Source organism: Halichoeres trimaculatus, unplaced genomic scaffold (assembly GCF_033239565.1).
Source record: "Halichoeres trimaculatus isolate MK-OKI-2021-1 unplaced genomic scaffold, fHalTri1.1 fHalTri1_scaffold_15, whole genome shotgun sequence".
In the NCBI taxonomy this organism is placed as follows: Eukaryota; Metazoa; Chordata; class Actinopteri; order Labriformes; family Labridae; genus Halichoeres; species Halichoeres trimaculatus.
Window position 1 is genome coordinate 16,377,767 of NW_027437193.1, and position 20,810 is coordinate 16,398,576.

Here is a 20,810-nt window from a genome sequence, read left to right on the forward strand (position 1 = left end):
TAACTGTCAGACAGAAAAAGAGAAGAAGAAAGCTAAACTGGAGAGTGATGCAGCCTGAGATAAAGGCTAATTAGCCTTTAGCTTGGGCTGTATCACTCTATAACACAAGGGCTAAGCTGTTTGTGATAATGTTTACTCCAACCCACATGCAGCAGTTATTCTGCAGTGGTCTGTTCAAACTTAAGAGTCTATCAATAAAATGAAGAGTGAGGTTACGTTAGCTCTGCTTGGTAGGTGACTGGCAGGACATAACCAGGATTCAGTAACGTTATACATTACAGACATGTCTTAGAGCATCGGGTTGCCAGCTGCGCTAAATATTGCCAGCTTCTTAACTATGGTGCTAACTTACGTTTGCTTGTTGTCACATTTAGTTAAGGGTTGTCTTAAATATCTGTACGTCTTCACAACAGTGTGTTGAGACTCCTGGCCAGAAAGTGGCGAGGCAGTCCAATTAAAACAGATCATCCTCATAACATCCTTAAGATTTAAGTGGGTTTTTTTAAGTTGCACTTTTTGGCTTTGACTTTTGAGAAATATTCAAGCTGCATATAAAAGCCCCCTTTAACCAGTCAAACTGTAAATAAACCTGAGCAAGCTCGAAGCCCAGCTCATATGCCCCTTTACTTGTGTTTAATCTCTGCTTGATGTCTTGTGTCAGTGTTAATGGAGTTTTGGGAAATGTAGGTAAATTTGTTGTATCATCTGGGTCAGCCTCACTATCTTTAGCTCGTTCCTCTTCACCAACTTAAAACCAAGAACAGAACAGTGTGACAGACACACCTATTAATGACCCCACAGTCCATCTCTTCCTGTCAGGCGTTTGGTGTATCCGGCTCTCGTCACCCTGCTGGTCTCCACTCTCACGTTCCCTCCGGGTTTTGGACAGTTCATGGCTGGACAGGTGAGAAAATACTTTCACACTTATGTCAGTATGAACGCGAGCTGTTAGAGGATTGATGGTGATTTGAAGTGAGACCTGATGTCAGGTTGAGGGTCATTTGTGCTCTTCTTCTATGGTTGAAGAATCCATCTCATAGCTGTAATGTTTACGACAGAGAGGTGAAGTTTGTTGTCACAATGTTTGTGTCTTCTATTAGCGGGATTTTATACCAAGATTCTCAATCCATAGGTGGTAAGAGAGGGGAGCTGAATCAAAAACTTGCTAATTGCTAGCATAGATTTTAACCCAGCATAACAAGCCGTTTATTTTTATTCAAGCCAAAACACAAGAAAAAAAAATCTTCCATTCTCTGTCCTCAGCTCTCCTTTCTCTTGAATCAAAGAAGTTTCTTTAAAGAAAAAAAACTGCAGAAAAAAAAGAATCATACTGATTTCTGTGCAGGTTCCAGGAAAAGACTGAATAATCTCACCCTGATAGTGGATCCTTTACTCCACTCTAAGAAAATCAAACGATAATGATAATCTCTGGGAGCTTAACAGCACATCTTGAGGAGGATGTGATATTTCAAACTCTCCACTTCTGAGTCTGTCTCCTTTCTGCTCTCACTGTGACATAGAAACCAAAAGCCCAAAAGTTTTGACAGCCAGAGATTAAAAAAACACCAACCCAAACTTTCAAACTGTCCTATTCAGTAATAATTCTTTGATCTGACTTTCTTCATAAAGCAACAAAGTGCTATATATAGACAAAACAATTATAAAATATGAATAAAATAAATTGTCCAAACAATAAACCCCCTTACACACACACACAAACAGTACTGACAAACTTAGATCATTAGATCTGAATGAGGAACCCCTGGAGGTAAATTAAAACATTAAAACTCAGGATAAGAACGAAATAAATGAGAAAAGAAATGACTCAAAGATTTAGCTATTAAAGCAGAATAAGATGCAACACTTTTCTTCTTCTTCTTCTTTTTTTTTCTCTTGTTTGGTTTTGCCTTTTGTTTTTATCCTCTGTGAGGCACTTTGTGTTGCACAAGTGCATGAAAAGTGCCATACAAATAAAATAAAGTTGAAATAAAGTTGAAAGTTACAAATGAGTACAACAAAGTAAAATAGAAAAAAGTTGTTAAATGCAGGGAGATTATCCATAGAAGTCACTGGAACAAGATTAAGACTGAACAATTAATCGAATTGGAACTGACATTGTTATGTAATAGAAAGCAATTTCCAAACCCAAAAGGCTGCAATTAAAAAAAAAAAAATGTACACAGGCCTGGAGGGAACATATTAACTTGTACTCCTACGTCCTTGAAACTGGAAAAAGTCAATATGCTGGTTTTTCTGGCAAAAACTCTGTGAGCTACAGAGATCCATCCAGTAGAATGATTATAGCTGGCTGTGCCAAAGCCCTTATTCACTCCATTCTGTATGGTTTGTTACTCTTACAACTGAAGGTCAGTAAAATTCCACAGTGTTTCTTCTGCTTTTCTAGTTAAAAGTGCAGAAAAAGAATTCTTTATATGATAATTGTATCCTTTGTAATGTTGTTCATACCTTAGAATGATTTATTGATGATTTATTAATAATGTATTAATGATTTATAAGGTTAAGTGAAAAATGTAGGAGATAAATGCCCCCTCCCCACCACCAAAAAAAAAGAAAAAGAAAATTGCATTCTGAATCGCACTGCCAACATTACATACTAAAAATATCCCAACTAGATTTTTTTCCAAAATCAGCCCTCAACAAGATGAGATTAAAAAAATAAAAAAATAGGAAGTTATTCAAAAAGGATATATATATGTGTATATATGTGTGTATATATATATGTGTATATATATATATGTGTGTGTGTGTGTGTGTGTGTGTGTGTGTGTGTGTGTGTGTGTGTGTGTGTGTGTGTGTGTGTGTGTGTGTGTGTGTTTGGTATATATATATCTATAATAAACTAAAATGAGACAGACTTTTAATAAGACTTATAAGATAGACCAAAACTTTACGTAAGTACAATATATGAAATAAATTAGAGCCCGACCGATGTGGGATTTTTGGGGCGGATGCTGATACCGATACTGTGGGCAAAAAAAAAGCAGATATCCGATTTATCGGCTGATATCAGATATATTGACCGATATCTGATACGTTGGCTGATACATATAACAAATTTATTGATATACACAGGATTTATACTGTATATAAACACAAATTATTATAATTCCCATATGATTCAAGACAGAGACAGAACACTATTAAATTAAAACAAGGAACTTAAATTATAAAACTGTCAACATAAGAACTGTAGTGTAAACTAATGATAAATAAGAACAAGCTGTAAACACAAATAATAAATACAGAATATAAAAGTAAACACCTTAAATAAATAAGTCAAACTTTAAACACAGTAGAAAAACAAGTTTTTATACAATGCCTATACATTTTTTTATTTAATTGGCTACATTTTGGCCGATATTGATTAATCAGTAGAATAGTAACCCTAGAGTCAAAACCAGACTCATATGGTCAGGCCTGAGTTTGCTTCAAAAATATTTAAAATCTGTTAAACCCTCAGGCTTTGGCTGTAGGGAGAAAAAGCTTATAGCAAAATTAAAAGATGTCAAGCTGGAGACCTTTCTCAGGTTTTCTACTCAGTATCTACTGTATTTTCACAGAGTTTGTCCTTGAAACAGTATGAGAAATCAAAGACAGAAAAATAGTTAGAATTCATTTGACAACCAATCATATTAAACCCTGTGTCCTCTGTTTTCTGCTGTTGACCCTGTGTGACAGTAAAGGCCTTCTTAAACTGTCTGTGGGGTGATCTGGGAAAAGACCTTTAAGGTTTTTTGTTTGTGTATTGATTCATCAGCTGACACAACACGAGTCTCTGGTCGCACTTTTTGACAACCGCACATGGTGCCGTCAAGGCGTGGCTGAAGAGTTTGACTACATCAGCCACCACCATGCCTGGAAACACCCACAAGTCAACGTCTTCATCACACTCATCCTCTTCATCATTATGAAGGTAAGTTTTCATATATGTTTAGATCTAGAGGAAGCGAGGATGTTTTCTTCCTGATGAATGCACTATTCTCTCCTCAGTTTTGGATGTCTGCTGTGGCCACCACCATGCCTGTTCCATGCGGAGCTTTCATGCCAGTTTTTCTCATCGGTGAGTCCAGCCTCCTTTTTTCTCCTTTAGCAACAGTCATAGTCACCTAAAAATAACTTCTCGTCGTTATGTGTGATTGACAGGGGCAGCATTTGGCAGACTTGTTGGAGAGATCATGGCAGCCATGTTTCCAGATGGAATACATGCTGACGGCACCGTGTATCCCATAGTCCCCGGTGGTTATGCTGTCGTAGGTGAGCTGCTTTATTCCTTTATTTAGACGGGCATATCTTCACATACTGTCCTCTAATTTCAGAAATTTGATGTCACTTGTCTCCATATTGCTGTCCTAAGCCTCCTCCTGCTCTCTCCATTGTGACTGAAGTTGTCGCTGCTGCCAACCTGCAGCCATTTTCATCACTTTCTACCAGCTCAAAAATGTGACTGATGAAAATTGGTTCCACTGAAGTTGAGGTCTAAAAAAAGAAGTCGTTGAATACAAAACCTTCATGGATGTGACTCACTGCTTAGTGTGACAGGAGTGTGCTAAATGTTATGAATTGGAGTGACATTCTGCTGGAAATCTTTTACTATGATTCACTGTTTCACCGTAGAGACTTCTGATTAATATTGCTGAGTTTTTCCACATTAATAAAAAGATTTTGTGTTTAAGAAACCAGTATGACTTGATGGTTCAGTTGTGCACCCCAGTCTCTGATCCAACCCGCAGCCTCCTTCCCCCACTCTCACCGTTTCCTTCGCTCTTCACGGCCTTGTCCTCTCTAAATAAAGGCATAAAAAACCTGAGTCATCAACCCTTTACTTGCTGAATGTCAATAGATTTTAAGTGACCAGACAGAAAAATGTTTCTTTAATTCCTCCCACATAGGTGCTGCTGCGTTGTCTGGAGCAGTCACCCACACTGTATCCACAGCGGTCATAGTGTTTGAGCTGACTGGTCAGATCTCCCACATCCTGCCTGTGATGATTGCTGTGATTTTAGCCAACGCCGTGGCCCAATCCCTCCAACCATCGCTGTACGACTCCATCATCCGCATCAAGAAACTTCCCTATCTGCCTGAGCTGGGCATGGGCCATCACGAGTGAGTCTTTGTTTGCAACCCTTGCAGGATGTGCATGTTTGTTCAAAAGTTTGAGCTCATTTTAATCCCATGTCTTTTTCAGGTCTTAACCCTCTTTTCTATCTTTACCTTTACATCTTATAGGAAGTATAACATCCGTGTAGAGGACATCATGGTCAGGGATGTGCGCTTCATTACGCTCAGTGCTTCCTATCGAGATCTGCAGGAGGTGCTACTGACTGGTCAGCTCAAAACACTGGCCCTGGTTGAATCTAGAGGTGAGCACTGGGCAAAAAACAGTCACTCAGAATTTCCTAAGGGTCTCCTAGAAAGAGCTAAGGGAGGCTTTAGAGTGTTAACTTCAACACTGTATGTGTTGGAAGGCTGTGGCATCACACATCTCTTGTTAACCAAATCACAAAACTAACTTACCAATAAGACATCAAACATCTCTTATCAGTGTGGTCCAAGCAGAACAGATTGATACAGGTTGGTTTTAGGAAGAGACTCGCTGTTATGGAATGTTCAGTGATTACGGTAAAGTGTTGGTCACATTTTCCCTCACTGTACTTTGCTAATCCAGTCAAAAACGTTGTAGGAGCCCACATTTATCAATGGAGCGACACATCATGACAGCTTACCCTTTTTTAAACATGAATTCACAAATTTAACCTCTTAAGACCCAGTGTCCACATATGTGGACACTACATTTCTGCCTCTCAGACCCATGATACTTCATGTTTTAAAACCTATTAGCCACATTAAGGGACACTGCTCGCATCATCTTTTAGTGAAATCACAACATTACACCCATTTTAGTGAAAACAACAATACGTTTAAGTACAATAAAACTATTAAACAACTAACAGAGAAATCATAACACAAATAATCCAACTTCCCGTACAAAGACCAAATTTAGTTATTTTACTTATTAGGTCTTACCTTTCCAAAATAGCAAAGTGAATTAAAAAATGCACACCAGACAAAAGTTCAGGTCTTAAGAGGTTAAACCAAACTTCTTCACAAAGACAGAAAGCATGTTAGAGGAAGATTTATGCAACATGTGTTTCAATTTTCTGTTTTGGCCCATGTTTGGTTTGTTGCATTGAAGAGGACAAGCTTAACAACCAACACTCAGTTAATCTAAGGGTGTATTCACACCTGTGGCTCATTTGCTTTGTTCTGATTCAGGGGCAAAAATGATGCAGCTGTAGCGGTTGTCACTTGGTTCGTTTGTGTTCACATGGCAAAAGTCTCTTGCAGTCCAAAGTTGTAAACGAATGCCACATGTGATCGTTTTTTTTTTCTCTCATTGGTCAGAAATCATACCTAGAAGGGGAGTTTCCTTATCTTCATTCATTCAATCATTCATGTTCTTACGCACTTTCCACAGGGAAGAACAGGCATGGAGCATCGACAATGTGCGTGGCTAGTTTGTTAGCTTTTATCTGGCTCATGAGCCAGTGTGCGATATATGACCAACATATGTAGTTTTTAAGAGTCCCGACTTCGATAAGGCACTTTATTTTTTTTCCACTCCACGTTAGCCCACGACTCATTTTCTTCAGTTCTTTGGTTTTCTCTTCTTCTGCTGCTGTGGTTGATTCTTCTCCTCCTTCTTCTTCTACTGTTTTGACTGTACAGTTGTCCACTGGGCTCATTACTGCCCCCATCACAACAGTGTGAGCCACAGTTATGAGTCAGTTGTGCCAGTTTTGTTCTCACAGCAAAGGAACAGCTACAGGGCTCAAATGGAAGTGAGCCGAGACCACCTATTTTTGGCAATTTCGACCCGCTTGTTTTGTCCCACATGCAAGCACGATTGCTGTTCTCACATATGCGTGGTTTTGAGAGGGCTTCTCACTGTTTCAGAAAAATGGCGTGGGAATACACCCCAAGAGTTTTGGCTTCACCTTGGGAGAGTCATGTGCCGTCCATGTCTTATACAGTCAGAGTCATATTAATACCAACAACTAACTTTGTTTAGACTAAATAATACATTGCCCCCCTTTCAAGTTCCCATCACCTTTGACCCCCCTTTCTTCCCCTCAGAGTCAATGATCCTGCTGGGCTCCATCGAACGACTACAGCTCCAGTCTCTGTTGGCCCTCCAGCTGGGCCGCCAGAGGAGACTGGAGTACCTTCGCCAGCTGGCCCAGGACAACGGCACCAATGATCACCTACCCAGCCTGACTTCTGACAGCACCCCTAGCTCCCCTTGTGCCCACACCCACAGCAACGCCACCCCCAACACTCGCCAAGTGGTCCGCTTCCTGGTGAGCACCCAACAGGTGTGAGAGGCGTCCGGGGGCGCCAGGGCTGGGCTGGGCAAAGTCTGGATTGGGTTGGGTTGTAGCTGTAGAACAAAGAGGACAGCATGTGTGGAGCATGTAACAGTAGGTAAAGGCACAGATGGGGTTATTTTTTGGACGTCTGTCATGGTAAGTCTTTGAAATGTGTTTGAAAAAAGTTTTTTTCTTAGTCCACCTGTTAACAAATGTCTTCTGTGTCTCTGTCGTCTGTGCCCTTACCTGTGCTGTCCCGTTTGTTTACATGCATGTGCCCGTATTTGTCTTCTTTGCGTTGTCTGCTGGTGACTATTTGTTTATGTGTGTGTGCGCGCTTGTGTCTGGCTTTCTCTGTTTACACATTTTCCCTGTAGATATCCACAGAGGAGTCTTCCTCCTTCAGCCCAGTGGTGTCCAATGTCCAGCTTCCTTTGAAATCTGCCTTGAAAACAGTGTCCGCCATCAGTGACACAGAAACACCAAATAGTATGTACCTTACACCGCAGCAAGTACACACACAGAGGAAAAGACACAAACTGATTGAAAAATGTAATACTTCCTGACTAAATTGAATAGAAATTGATTTTTTTTTCCCTCCCTGAGGCTCTCAGACCCTCTCCTGCGCAGACCAAGACAAGGAGCTGCTGGAGGTGAGAAAGTAATGAAGGAAGTGATGTTCGTGTGGGTGCAAGTGTGCTGTATGAATGCGACACGTTTGGTATGCGTGGGTGTGTGCTCTCTCTCCAAGTCCACGCATAAGCCGCCCACCTCGTCTTCCTGCTCCTCCTGCGTACGGGCAGGATCCTCCTACAGGCAGCGGGGTTTTCCTGTGGGATCTCATGCTGTGGTCTTTGAGTTTTGCTTTACAAATTCTGTGAGTCATTGCCCCCTCGCCACACAACACATTCGCTGCCAGTCAAAGCCTTTTGAACATCCCACATTTAAGCATTTCTGGTTAAGCAATATGTGCTGGTGCCAGGAAAATAAAAATAGACTTGACCACTTGTTATTGTAAACTTCTCGTTTGTCAGAAATGTATCTGAATTCTAATTAATGAATATATTTCCATTTGTTAGAGTAATGCAGCTACAAAATATGTAGTCATGTGCGAATTATATACTCATTGTTCTTTTGGTTCTTAGATATTTTTTCATACCATTCTTTAATTGCCAAAACCATATTAATATTAAAAAGAATAAGCACAATAACAATATTAAGTCAATCCCTGTTGAAAGTTGACTGAATTACGTTATCAGTAACATGAGCTTAATTGTTCTCCACAGATGGACTTGAGCTGTCGTATAGGTTGAACTCAAAACAAACACTCAAACCAAACAAGTCAGTTGCTTAAGGCCTTGATGCACTCATTTCAAAATGAAAACTGGTTGGAATTGAGAAAAAAAAACCTACTGGCTTCTTCAGACCTACCTAACTTCTTTTCCAGTATGTGTAGCACCTGAAGTGTTTCTATTATTATGAGGGTCTTGCATTGTCAACATGCAATAATGAAGCTTTAACCTGGACTTTGATATTTATTAGTTTCATATTTGAAGGGTCTGTGAGGAGTTTGAAAGTAGTCCTGAAAAAGGCACCCTTTTAGATATATACCTGATTGAAATCCACACTTTGAAATGAGATCATCAGCTCCAACATTGCTGGTTACAGGTTATTTTAAATTGCTACTTCTTAGCTTGGGTCAAGCAGGACTGGATTGATTTACAGCACATCTAGGTCCTTATGACAAAACCACTCCAGCTGACAAAATTTAGTAGTAAGAAGAGATAAAACACAGAGATCTGTGTTTTTCTCTGCTGAAAACAATTTCTGTGATTAATTGTGTAGTGGTGGTGGACACAGGAGCCTAAGCCTACAGCTCAAGCTAAAGGCTAACACAGGGGCTAAACTGTTTTTGATATTTTTCATTCCAACCCACTTGCAGCAGTTATTCTGCAGTGGTCTGTTCAAACTTGAGAGCCTGTCAGTGAAATGAAGAGTGCGGTTACGTTAGCTCTGCTTGGTAGATGACTGGGAGGACATAACCAGGATTCACTAACGTTACACATCACAGACATGTCTCAGAACACCGGGCTGTCAGCAGCACTTAATATGGCTAATATGGATGGCTACTAAACTACTGTATGAACTGACACTTCGCTATTTATCGTGTAACCCTGCGCATATGTTGGGGCACTGGGCTGCCAGTAATGCTACATATAGCAGGCTAATACAACAGTTGCTTGATGTCCTGTTTCAAACCATAGCGCTACATAACTGTACTGATAAATACCTTACCTCAGTGCGTTGTATCCAGTAAAAAGTTGTCTTGAACAAAGAAATTTGTTTCAAACCAACATCCATTCAATTCCAAAACAAACACACATCCTGCTGAAATTAGAGCTTAACCCAATGATTCTCTTTTAATAAATGGTCAAAAGATGAGAAATAATAAATTTTGTCATAAAGGAAAACAAACGTTCATGTCAATGTATCTTAAAATTTAGGCTCTTCTCTGAAAGTTAAATAACAAATGCTCTTTCCTCTAACCTTGTGTCTGAGCCACTTATATTCTGGGATTTGAAGGAGAGGATAAAAAAAATCATTTGTAAAATTGTCCTCCATAGGTGTAAATGCTTCTTTTTATCTTTCGGAAAGTTATATGATCATTTGAAGGAAAATGCACGCACAGGGCTTTAGTGCTGGACACAAATGCTTAAATGCAACATGTTTGAAAATCTTCTGGCAGTGGATCTATCATCCAGTGTTGCATTAACATTGGTTCCTTGTTCAGACGTAGTGCCCCCATCTTCATTAGTGGTGTAGTAGTTATACCCTTTCAGCAACATTGTGCCCGTATCTCAGCCACTTCTCCCAGCAGAAGTCAGACTGGGATCCAATGTTGCCGTAAAAACCTGGAAGGGGCTAAAACTGTCCGGTTTGTGCTGATGCTGTGTTAATGTTATGCTGTGTTGATGCCTTCTCTCCCTACCTGGAAGAGCCCGGCTGGGCCGGCTCCTCCTGAAAAAAGAAAGCCCAAGTCCAAACGAGTGAGGATCTCCATGGCGGTAAGATTGTCTGCCGCCTAGAGACTGTTGCCTAGTAACCGTTGCCTTGCGGCACACACGTAGTGAGTGCTGGACCAAAACATTGGTGGTGCAAAGACTAAAGCTTTGGATTAGCTAAGCAGAGTTAGCGAGAGCAACTGTGTGGATGAGAGAGACGAGGCAATTTGCTTGAAGTGGTGAAAGGTTTGATTGCCTTTTTAATGAGTCTGAAGCAAACGTTTTACTGATGTGTGGCATCATTTGGTGTGTGTTGGGATTGTGCGGGACATTGTTGTGTGTTTGGTTTTAAGTTCATTAGAGTTAATGGTGTCATTGGTGTTGTCAGTATTGTTTTCTGGTATTCTGGATCCCCGTTGCTCTGTTTGAGCACTAAATCAAACCACCATCCTCCAACTCCAATCTCAGCTCCTCTGAGTCCAACATGCTGCACTGACACCAACAAACAAAACCTTTTGTTGACTTACTTCTCTCTCTTCTTTCTTTGATTGTGTGTCACCAAAGCCTGCTTTGTTTTGGACATTGTATTTTGTTGATTTCTGTTTTTCTTCTTTGACTGCTCCATGTTTATTTTGACCTTTCTTGGTTGAGCTTTGTTGTACTTGATCTAATCTGTACCATTATTATTTTAATTGGATCTGTGTGGCACATCGATAGCTAAAAAGTGAAGCTTATTCCTCTGATGTGTACACATGCCCAGCCAATAAAGCTGACTCTGATTCTGTTCCTTCAGATTGCTTGCAGTCTGTATATTGTGACAGATTTAATGATTAGGGTGAAGGCCTTTACTTTTGTCTACACTTACATGTAAGTTGCATTTCTCATTCTGTCTCATTTTTCTTTTGTCCTTTTGTAGGACTCTACTGAAGTGGAAGACTGTATGACCCCATCTGAGGTGAGACCAAATCAACAAAAACTTCTCAAAGTTGACTTTCAGGATGTGTAGTAGTGAAAGTTTCTGATCATTCTTGGCGTTGCAGATTGCAGAGTGGGAGGAGCAGCAGCTTGATGAACCAGTCGATTTTAAGAACTGCAAGATTGATCCTGCCCCCTTCCAGCTGGTGGAGCGAACGTCTCTGCACAAGGTACAACATCAACAAAGAGCTTTCACCACACTTTGGATCAAACTGGAAGCTTTTAAACATGTCTGTTCCTGTCAGTCGCCTGAAAACGGAAGTTGTCTGGTAAACAACACATTTGAACTTTATTTCCTTTTTGGATCTGGTTGTGCGTCACTCTGGATGACAACTGATGCAGCATGGGGGATGACTCACAACACCAGCACGACTGCTTGATTTCTGTCATATTTTTGACAACTTCAGCTTTGTTTCTCTGTCAGACGGACGCTGAGTTCAGCTGCAGCCATCTCAATCTGATGAGTGGCTGATCCTCACTGGTTACCTTCTGGATGTTGTTATCCCTCTTGATAGACGTAGTAAATGCAGTCCTGTCCTCTAATGACACAGAAAATGTGTGTCAGAGCTGGAGCAATTCTTTATTTATTTACCAGGAGCAGGGATTATAGACGCTGGAACTGTTTACGCTCTGTTACTACTGCTGTGGTGTTTAGCCTTCCCCGCTACACGTTTTCATTGACCCAGTGCACATGAAATCAGCTGTTCTTATTATTTTCAGTGTGTATGAGGGAGTATTCTTCCCACACAGAGCGTTTCTTCAGTGAAGTGCTTGTGATAAAATCATAGGGTCATAAATTTTATGCAGGAGCTTTTAGTAAAACACTGATCCAGATTGTTGTTTTTATGCATCGGCCTACATAAAAATATGGATCGTTGTTAAAACTTAGACACAGAGAAAGAGCTTGCCTGAAACGATATGCCTCTAGGTAATGATTAAACTCAATTAGTGATTTTTACATTTAAAAATGGGACAATGAAGTGGATGCTAAACCTAGAACTGTAACTCTAACGTGTGTCCACCTCAACCTGGAGGAAAAGGACATGGAGTGGCCAGTAAGTAGGATAAAAGATGGCACACAGAGAGGAGAAAAATTTAACCTGTTAAAGCCCAACTGTGATGTCCTCTACGAAGTAATTAACCTTGGTTCTACTTTTTGGATTTCCATGATCAAGTGACAGACTGTACGCTGCAAGAATGGATGTCTAGACATGTGTTTAACTTTACTTTTTGTATAAATCGTCTTCGACTTCACTTGACAAATTCAGGAAAAATTTCTCATGTCAAGACACTTAAAGAAAAGAATGACGACTAAGTTGCTAGTCATGCCCCAGCCACACCGGACACAATTTCGCGTGAACGCCCGAGTCTGGACGCTGGACTATTTTGACGAGCTGAGGGGTTGACGTGCGTCACTGTGCAGGCGGAGTAGAGAGCCCGCTCGTTTAAAGACAGAAAGCCCAAAAAAGCATCTGAAAAACAATGAGCTGTGGTTTGAAAAGCGTGACAGGAGAGTGTGTGAAAGCTCTGGAGATCACAATCAAGGCCTGCTGCCTCTCCCTGGTAATCCACCTCCACTGGCCCTACCTGGCTGTTCCCTGCGACCTCATCCTTGATCCCCAACCCATGTTCCCAGAGGTCTCCCTGGGGATAATGAAGGGGTCGAGGAAAGAGAGGACCGCAGAGAACTTCCATCTTTTCCCTGGCTCTGCCCTTGCCCCGCTCCGTCCTCCTCTCTATCAGGCTCTTCCAACTTTTATGACAAGACTCAACTGAGAAAAACACAGTCGGACTCGGTGATGACCCATGCAGGCAAATCCAGCTGGAAATGAATATTTACAGAACTTACCTTCAAAATCTGTCTCCTCAGCAACTTTCACCAAAACCCCCCAACGTCATCGAATCAATGACGTTGTAGAGGAATGTCATTGTTGATTGGCTGCCGCGGCACAGCCTCACGCAAATTTGCGCTGAAAGGTCAATATTTTCAACTTGAGCGTAGAGGCATCTGACGCGCCAACACCCCAAACGCATCCAACGCGTCGCCCGGGGCGAATCGGCATCCAAACGTGTCTTCGCATTGACTTTGTCTGTAATTTCGATGCAAATTCGCGTCTGGTGTGGCTGTATCATAAGGAGTAAAAGAGACTGCCAATGATGTGACAACAATGTTAACTCTGATTCTTGTATTAAGACATTATTCCTGTTTCAGTAAACTTCTAAACTGTGTATTTTCCCGCCTTATTGGCTGATGTTCATTTTCCTGAAAAGAAATGTAGAAAGTTTCTTGACATTTTTCTGGTCTGGCAAAAGTGGTTCGTATTAAGTCTATTAGATTTCAGTCAGAACGTCAGATTTCAGCTTTTGCTGTATATTAACCGTGGTGCATTGAAGGAATCCCATTGGTTTCTAGTGAGACATTTTGGAGTCCAATATACGGGTCATGTTGGAAATGCTGATTTTGATCATCCTAGAAATAGATAGAATAGAATAGAGGTGTAGTGCCTTGGTAGCCTTGGAGATAAGTAGGTTGTCTCGTGTTTTGGGAATTCAAGTTCAGTCAAAAACTGTGCACAACTGTGTTAAGAGGGGGCTTGTAAAAGTTTATGCAAATTGTTTTTTTTCCCTCTTAGTATCAAAACTAACCAGGTCTGCACATGAGTGTAATCAGCACACATTTGACCTCTTTAACAGCTATGCAGAGGGACATGAGAGAACTTAACTGAGAGCTTAACTAATGTGTCACTGAGTCAGAAGAGGAAAATCACGTTGTCTCATCCAGATAGAAGATTTTGATAATCTTGCCACAAAATGCAAATAAACCCACCACACTTACAGTAAGTTTTGAAGCCTTCATCCATCTCTTCTCCAACAGACTCACACCATCTTCTCTCTGCTGGGTCTGGATCACGCCTATGTGACCAGCATGGGACGCCTGGTTGGAGTGGTTTCTCTCAAAGAGGTGTGCATGTTTGAATTAACTCCAGTCATCAAAGCTTCTAGATGAGAAATGATTTCATCAACAATAATTAATGCTCACTTTTTTTCTCCCTGTTACCCACTCTCTTTCTTCCCCTCTTGTTTCACTGCCTTGGGCTGTTGGCTTTCTTTTCCTGCTTTCTTGCTCTATCCAGCTGCGTAAGGCCATCGAGGGCTCAGTGACAGTGACTGGAGTTAAAGTGCGCCCCCCACTGGCCAGTTTCCGTGACTCTGGGAACACCACGAATGTATCCGAGGTAACAGAACTACACAAGCTGTGCATCCGCCACAGAGGGCTCTCTTTACCACGGGAACCAAACCTTCCAGACGTGGAGGATCAGCCAGATCTCAGTTACAAAGAGATCCCTGTCAACTTCTTGGACCAATCAGATTTGCAGTTTGAAACCAGCCCAGGGGACGTGACAAACGATTCAGCGGAGCTGGCACTCCAGGACAGTCCCTCATTTGCTGAGGACCAATCAGATTTTACTTTTGACTGCAGCCCCTCCCACACTGAGGAAACAGACCTGGCCTGTGACTATGAACCCCCCAGCCAAACTCCTGAGCCGGATGAAACGGAGCAAAAACAGGGGAGTCCGTCTCCAAATAAGGACCAATCAGAACCTGAGGGTGAGGGTAGCCACGCCCACTCTGGGGATCAATCGGAGTAATCAGCGAGGATCCATGTCGTCGCCTCATGAATGTTAATATTTCTTAAACTTCTCGAGGTCGCTCTCACCTCAAAGTCCAGCCTAGACACCAGTGTTTCTAATGTGGTTGTGACAGGAGCGAGCATGAGTGTGAGCGTGACGTTCAGTGTCGTGTTCCCGACTGTGTAAATGTGTGGATAAAGCTGGTTTTATTCAATTTGTTGTTTTTCTAACAAATCCCATGAACAGACAGAAACAGACAATAGGCTCGTCTCGCTCTGACTTCACTGCTTTGTCTTTGGCTCTCTTTCCTTCTTATAACAATTTCTCCCTGTTTTTGCACTTTGTGTTCCTCACTTCATCTGAAGGTAGCAGGAGCTCTTAATCAGTTCTTTGCTGATTCTGTGGTGTTGCAAAAAGATTTTTAACAAACCTCATAAGTGGGCACACAGTAAACACAATGGAGCTACCTTTTAGTTTCGAAAATGTTGATCATTCAAAGAGCTCAGAAATCATCAAACCTCTCAAATCATACAAGGCAAAAGATGTGTTTGGGATGGATTCAACCATGTTTAAAAAACTTATTCCAACACTCAAAAATATCACTAATATAGTCAACCTCCCTATATCTGCAAAAATATGCAACAGTATGGAAATCAGCAGTTGTCACACCAATTTACAAATCTATAATTATAGGCCTATCAGTCGTCTACTGACATTGTCCAAAGTTGCAGAGAAATGGGCAGCTGAGGGCATTATACACCACCTGAACGACAGTTATTTTCGTCTGCATTCAATACAGTCTGGCTTCAGATCTAACCACTCAACCGAGACAGCAAATTGCTTCCTTATTGAAAGAATCAAGTCACCACTTGGCAGTCAGGGCTTTGTCAGTGCTGTTTTTTGGACCTCAGAAAAGCCTTCAACACTGTCAATCATAGGGTTCTTTTATCCAAGTTATCCACCTTTAATTTTTCTGCTGATGCCCTTAAGTGGGTAGAATCATATCTCTTTATGTATTTGCACAGTTTGATATCAGTAAATCATCAGTCTGATCCCTTCTGCTTGTCTATTGGTGTTCCACAGGGTTCTATATTGGGCCCACTCTTATTCTGTTTTTTACATCAGTGACTTGCCATCTGTGTGTCCAGATGTTCACATTCAAATGTATGCGGATGATACTGTTTTGTATGTATATGGTTTGACCAACGCAGAAGTAGCTCCAAAACTCATCGATGCAATAGTTAGAATCACAGCATGGCTCAATTAGTGCTGTCTCCAACTAAATTTGTCTAAAATAGTTGGAATTTTCTTACTTAAAAAAGGTAACTAATTCGGAAGACCCTGCTATTTTTGTGTCAGATGAAAAGCTACAGATTGTAAAAGAATTTAAATACCTGGGTATTAACCCTATTTTCATTCTAAAATTAAGGCAATATGTACAAAAAGGCTGTAAACAGGTGAAATTTAACTTTGAAAACTTCAGATTTATCAGGAACTCCATGTCCACTGAAGCAGCCAAGAAGTACATGTATTCAGTATTTTTTCACATGACCTGCTGTCTAAGTCCCAGGCTGGTCAAATAACCACTTCGATCTTTGTACACGACAAGAGAGGAGTCACAAAAGGATACTGCATTATCCCTCTTTGAAGAAGTACTTTCAGTCAGTCTTCTCCGTCCAAACCTCTTGAAAAGGGAACAATTTACCACCTTTTGTCAGAGAGCTCAACACATATCAGCCATTCAGGTCTTATTTAAAATAGTGACTCATTAACGATCAAATCTGTCAGCACTAAAACCGTTCCCCCTGTCCCTGCCACCTTGTGTCTGCCTTCTGTGAATTTGCCTTGTGTTGTACAAACAACTGTTGCATGCTAGCACTGACTGTTTATGGTGCTCCTTTCCTGTGCTGCGTTTATTTATTTATTTTTTTTCTGTTTTTGTTTTTACTTTTCTTTCCTTTACAATACTAATTGCATGTGTACTGTATTATTGTACTATGACCTAACTAATGGTGCTCAACATGCTTATGCATGCTTCGTTTTATTAATCATATGCTTTAGTATAGAGCTGTCCAGTGTCCTTTATTAATAATACCTTGATGTGCTCTGTGTGTAACTTGCATGGCTTTGTACCTTGTGTTATTCTGTTGTTTCTTTGCATGCCTTGCATGATTTGAAAATTTACTCAGTGTAGTTTTCTGTTTGTCTTGCATGTGCTTCATATCTATGGTTACTCACCCTCAAGTATTTTCATCAGAAGGTCCACTGGAGATTTAAACACGGCAGGGTTATGTGTTGTTCTTTGTTACTGCTGTAGCACAGGGAGCACAGGAAGCGATGATTCTTTCGACCAATCAGTGGACTGCAGTGTTTTCTAGCTCCACCTTCTGGGGTCAGATCAGTATGTTTGGCACCCCATTAGGAGGGTTCCAAAAGTCAGACGGTACAGGTCGGTAATCAGGAGGCCTGTCCTGGTTTTAGTCAAAGAAAATGCCACAAAATGTGTGCCATACTGAGACAGACTGAACTGAACCGCAAAACAAACACACACTTTGTTAAGAGTCATGTCATCACGACAGTTTGCAAGATTTCGACCAAAAGTGATGCTGCAGTCCACTTCAGACAGTCCTCACAGTTCCTTTAGTTTCTGAGGCATGTTGCTTGAGCTACATCAGCCATTACTTGCATAGGACACAGTGACCTCCTACAAAACTGATGGCAGTAAAGTAACATTGTGGGTAACATAGACAACAGCCAAGGAAATACAATCTGTAGAACATACAAATCAATTGTTTTGGTTTACTCTGTATGTTTTAACGCTTTGTGGCAGGGATTCGTCAAATACTTGTCAGAACTTTGTTTGAAGCCTGTTAAAGCCCCATTTGTAACAACAACATGAAATATGATAAGAGAAAATGTAATAAGGCCCAAACTGTAACAAGTTGTTACATTTTGGCCCCGGCATTATGTTAAATTTTGGGGCAGTAATTACATTTTGGGTTTTATAACACTTTTTAATTACATTTCAGGCTCCGCACTTTTGTTACATTATCGACCAGTTAATGTTTCAGGTTTTATTACTTTGTTTTCTTATATTTCTATTATTACATTTCAGGTCGTTGTTGTATAATGGACTCAAACACGGCCATTCAAAGTCAGTCATTATTGCTTCCTCTCTACATAGATGGATCTACTCCACTTCCAGCACCAGTGATGCTCCTTCACTGTAAAACATTAACTCAAAGACGTCTTGTGTCCCTATAGTGGCTTAACAGGATTTACAGCTTAAAAAGTATCTTTCCTCATGCTAGTGTTTTAGCAAACCCTTCTTTCAGCCAAGGTTGTAATAGTTAACTAAAATGAAACTAAAAAGGAAAACTAAAATTTTAAACACATTGCAGTTAACTCAAACTAATAAAAACTAGAAAAGAAAACAAAAATGATAATTAAACTAAAACTGTATCTTGTGTTCACAAAACTAACTGAAACTAACTAAAATGATAGACAAAATTCCCTTAGTTATATTTTTTGACAATACTAATAGCCTTTAGGATTTGAATTAATCCGACACATTTTCCCAACCAATTTTACGACAGTTTTCGGCAGTTGTCAGTGCCACACAGCACCATCATAGTGACGTACTGGGACGTGCTTGTTTACTGCACTGACAAGCTGTGCGCTGTGCGCTGTGCTGCGACGAAACATAGTGTAGCAATGAATCAGAGCATCTGTAATGGTTTAATTGTTACAGAGTCCAAGAATTTACTGTATTTGAGTCTGCCTTTATTGTTACAGAGTCCAAGTTTTTATTTATTGAAGCTCATATTAAATTGTTTTTTTATAATTTATGTCAATATTATTTTTATGTAATTTATGTCAACATTATTTTATGTAATTTATATTAATATTTTTTATATTAAGTTTATATTATTTTCATGTGTTTAAGGCGGCAGCCAACATTTCGGTATCAGCATTGACTGAGCAGTGAGCACTATGTTGGACTGGAAAATAAACAGTATGACAAAATATTTACTCTGACCATTTTGAATCCTGCACCTGGTTAATAAGATATGAAAAAACTAAAACTAAACTAAAACTAAGACTTGTTGCTAAAATCAAAACTAAATAAAAACTAGAATGCCCACTCTAAAACTAATTAGGGATTAAACTGTAATGGGAAAAAAATAAATGTCAAAACTAACTAAAACTAAACTATAATGACAAATCCAAAACTATTATAACCTTGCTTTCAGCCTCTGATTGAGCTGCTGTTTCTTTAAGACTCAGCACTATACAAACCTCTTCCCTCTGACTGAAAGGACTGAAGGACTGTGGAGGGCAGAGCTATAGACTCACTGATTGAGAGATTTGGATATTAATGAAATATGAGCCATCTTCTACAACACTACCTAGGTCTGTCATTGGATTTGTTGTTGAGAGAAATGTTGAATTGTAACCAGCTTCATCTATAACATGAATGTGGTTTTGCTTGTGTGTGAATATGTATGTGAGACACTTTTTTTCCTCTGTGTGGACTCATGATCATAAGTGAGTCTTCATGCCAAAACAACATCCTTTTAGTTTCACGACAAACACCACAAAGAATAAAATAAGCCACGCACAAACAGGGTAGGAGGAGGTGGGGGAAAGGAGTAAATAATCCTGAAGAAAGCACAGAAAGACGGGGAAATTATTCCGAGCACAGTGATGGTATGAATTTAAACTACCTATCCACCAGCACTGGACCTGGACATCAGAGGGGTAACAGCTTGATATACAAACACATGGTAGTGTTGGTTCAGTGTTGGCTGATATGCAATAAACAAACAGTAATAATGCAGTAAAGGCTGATTTAAGAGCACCACTGTTCTCATTAGTTTCCCAGATTCACTTGTTTACAACACTGTGGTGTTTGCAGAGCTTCACATCACAGCAGTTCATCCTCAGTGTTTTTGTATTTATTACCAAATATTCCCACCCACTACTGTCCACACAGTTACCAAGGCAGCTTCCAAAGGTCCACAAGCTTAGCACAGGGCTCCAAATAAATAATGAAGCACATTGTAATTACCATGAGTATAATTTATGAAACACTTAGCCTGGTTTGGCTTCCTCGGGGCTGTTTCAATAAGGGCAACTTAGACTCTCAGTCTTGTCACTTGAAATGCCTCTATGAGTTCTGCTATGTGAGTATTTAATGTTTTTAATGTATTTATAGCATGACAAGGGGACTAAACTTGAGTTCTGGGTGAAAGGAAGACACTGGATGATGTACAGAGCACACACACACACACACACACACACACACACACACACACACATACACACACAAAAGCTGTTATGTGCACACATGTATTGAATGCGGCCTGTAGATATTAACAACATGATATCTCATATGTACCTTAATCCAGCCTGGCCTCCAATGCAATGTATAAGGATGTAACTTCTGTATGAAGCACAGTGGCACACACACACACACACACACACACACACACACACACACACACACACACACACACACACACACACACACACACACACACACACACACACACACACACACATACGCACACGCACAAACAAGTTCAAAAACTGTTGTAGAGCAAAAGTGTGTGTGAGTCCTTGTTCCAGCTTTCAATGGATGTAAGTATTTTAGCTTCATGAGCCTTGTTTGGATCTTCTGTGATGGCATTGCTGCATCCTTTTTGTCCGTGTTAACATTTATTTTTGTCTTGATCATTTTGTTTGCATATAGAATGTGAAATAGTGCTCGCCATATAAGGTAACGTCTAAGGAGGTCAATGTAGAGAGTG

At 40.4% G+C, this 20,810-nt stretch overlaps 1 protein-coding gene across 7 annotated transcripts in view; it reads left to right on the forward strand.

Moving 5' to 3' along the window:
- Window positions 1-20,548, forward strand: part of clcn2a (chloride channel, voltage-sensitive 2a) — a 69,528-nt gene extending 48,980 nt beyond the window's left edge. For 3 of the 7 annotated variants that reach the window (XM_074688366.1, XM_074688362.1, XM_074688369.1), the window contains 14 exons: window positions 802-904; window positions 3,779-3,934; window positions 4,012-4,081; window positions 4,165-4,275; window positions 4,911-5,124; window positions 5,248-5,381; window positions 7,156-7,394; window positions 7,766-7,877; window positions 7,995-8,041; window positions 10,385-10,453; window positions 11,307-11,345; window positions 11,431-11,535; window positions 14,241-14,327; window positions 14,500-20,548. In XM_074688366.1, coding sequence (XP_074544467.1) covers window positions 802-904; window positions 3,779-3,934; window positions 4,012-4,081; window positions 4,165-4,275; window positions 4,911-5,124; window positions 5,248-5,381; window positions 7,156-7,394; window positions 7,766-7,877; window positions 7,995-8,041; window positions 10,385-10,453; window positions 11,307-11,345; window positions 11,431-11,535; window positions 14,241-14,327; window positions 14,500-15,015 — 2,002 coding nt within the window. In that variant the 3' untranslated portion in view covers window positions 15,016-20,548. The remainder of the gene's footprint in view (window positions 1-801; window positions 905-3,778; window positions 3,935-4,011; window positions 4,082-4,164; window positions 4,276-4,910; window positions 5,125-5,247; window positions 5,382-7,155; window positions 7,395-7,765; window positions 7,878-7,994; window positions 8,042-10,384; window positions 10,454-11,306; window positions 11,346-11,430; window positions 11,536-14,240; window positions 14,328-14,499) is intronic. The other 4 variants (XM_074688363.1, XM_074688364.1, XM_074688365.1 and 1 more) reach the window with 4 other exon arrangements.
- Window positions 20,549-20,810: the final 262 nt, after the last annotated feature.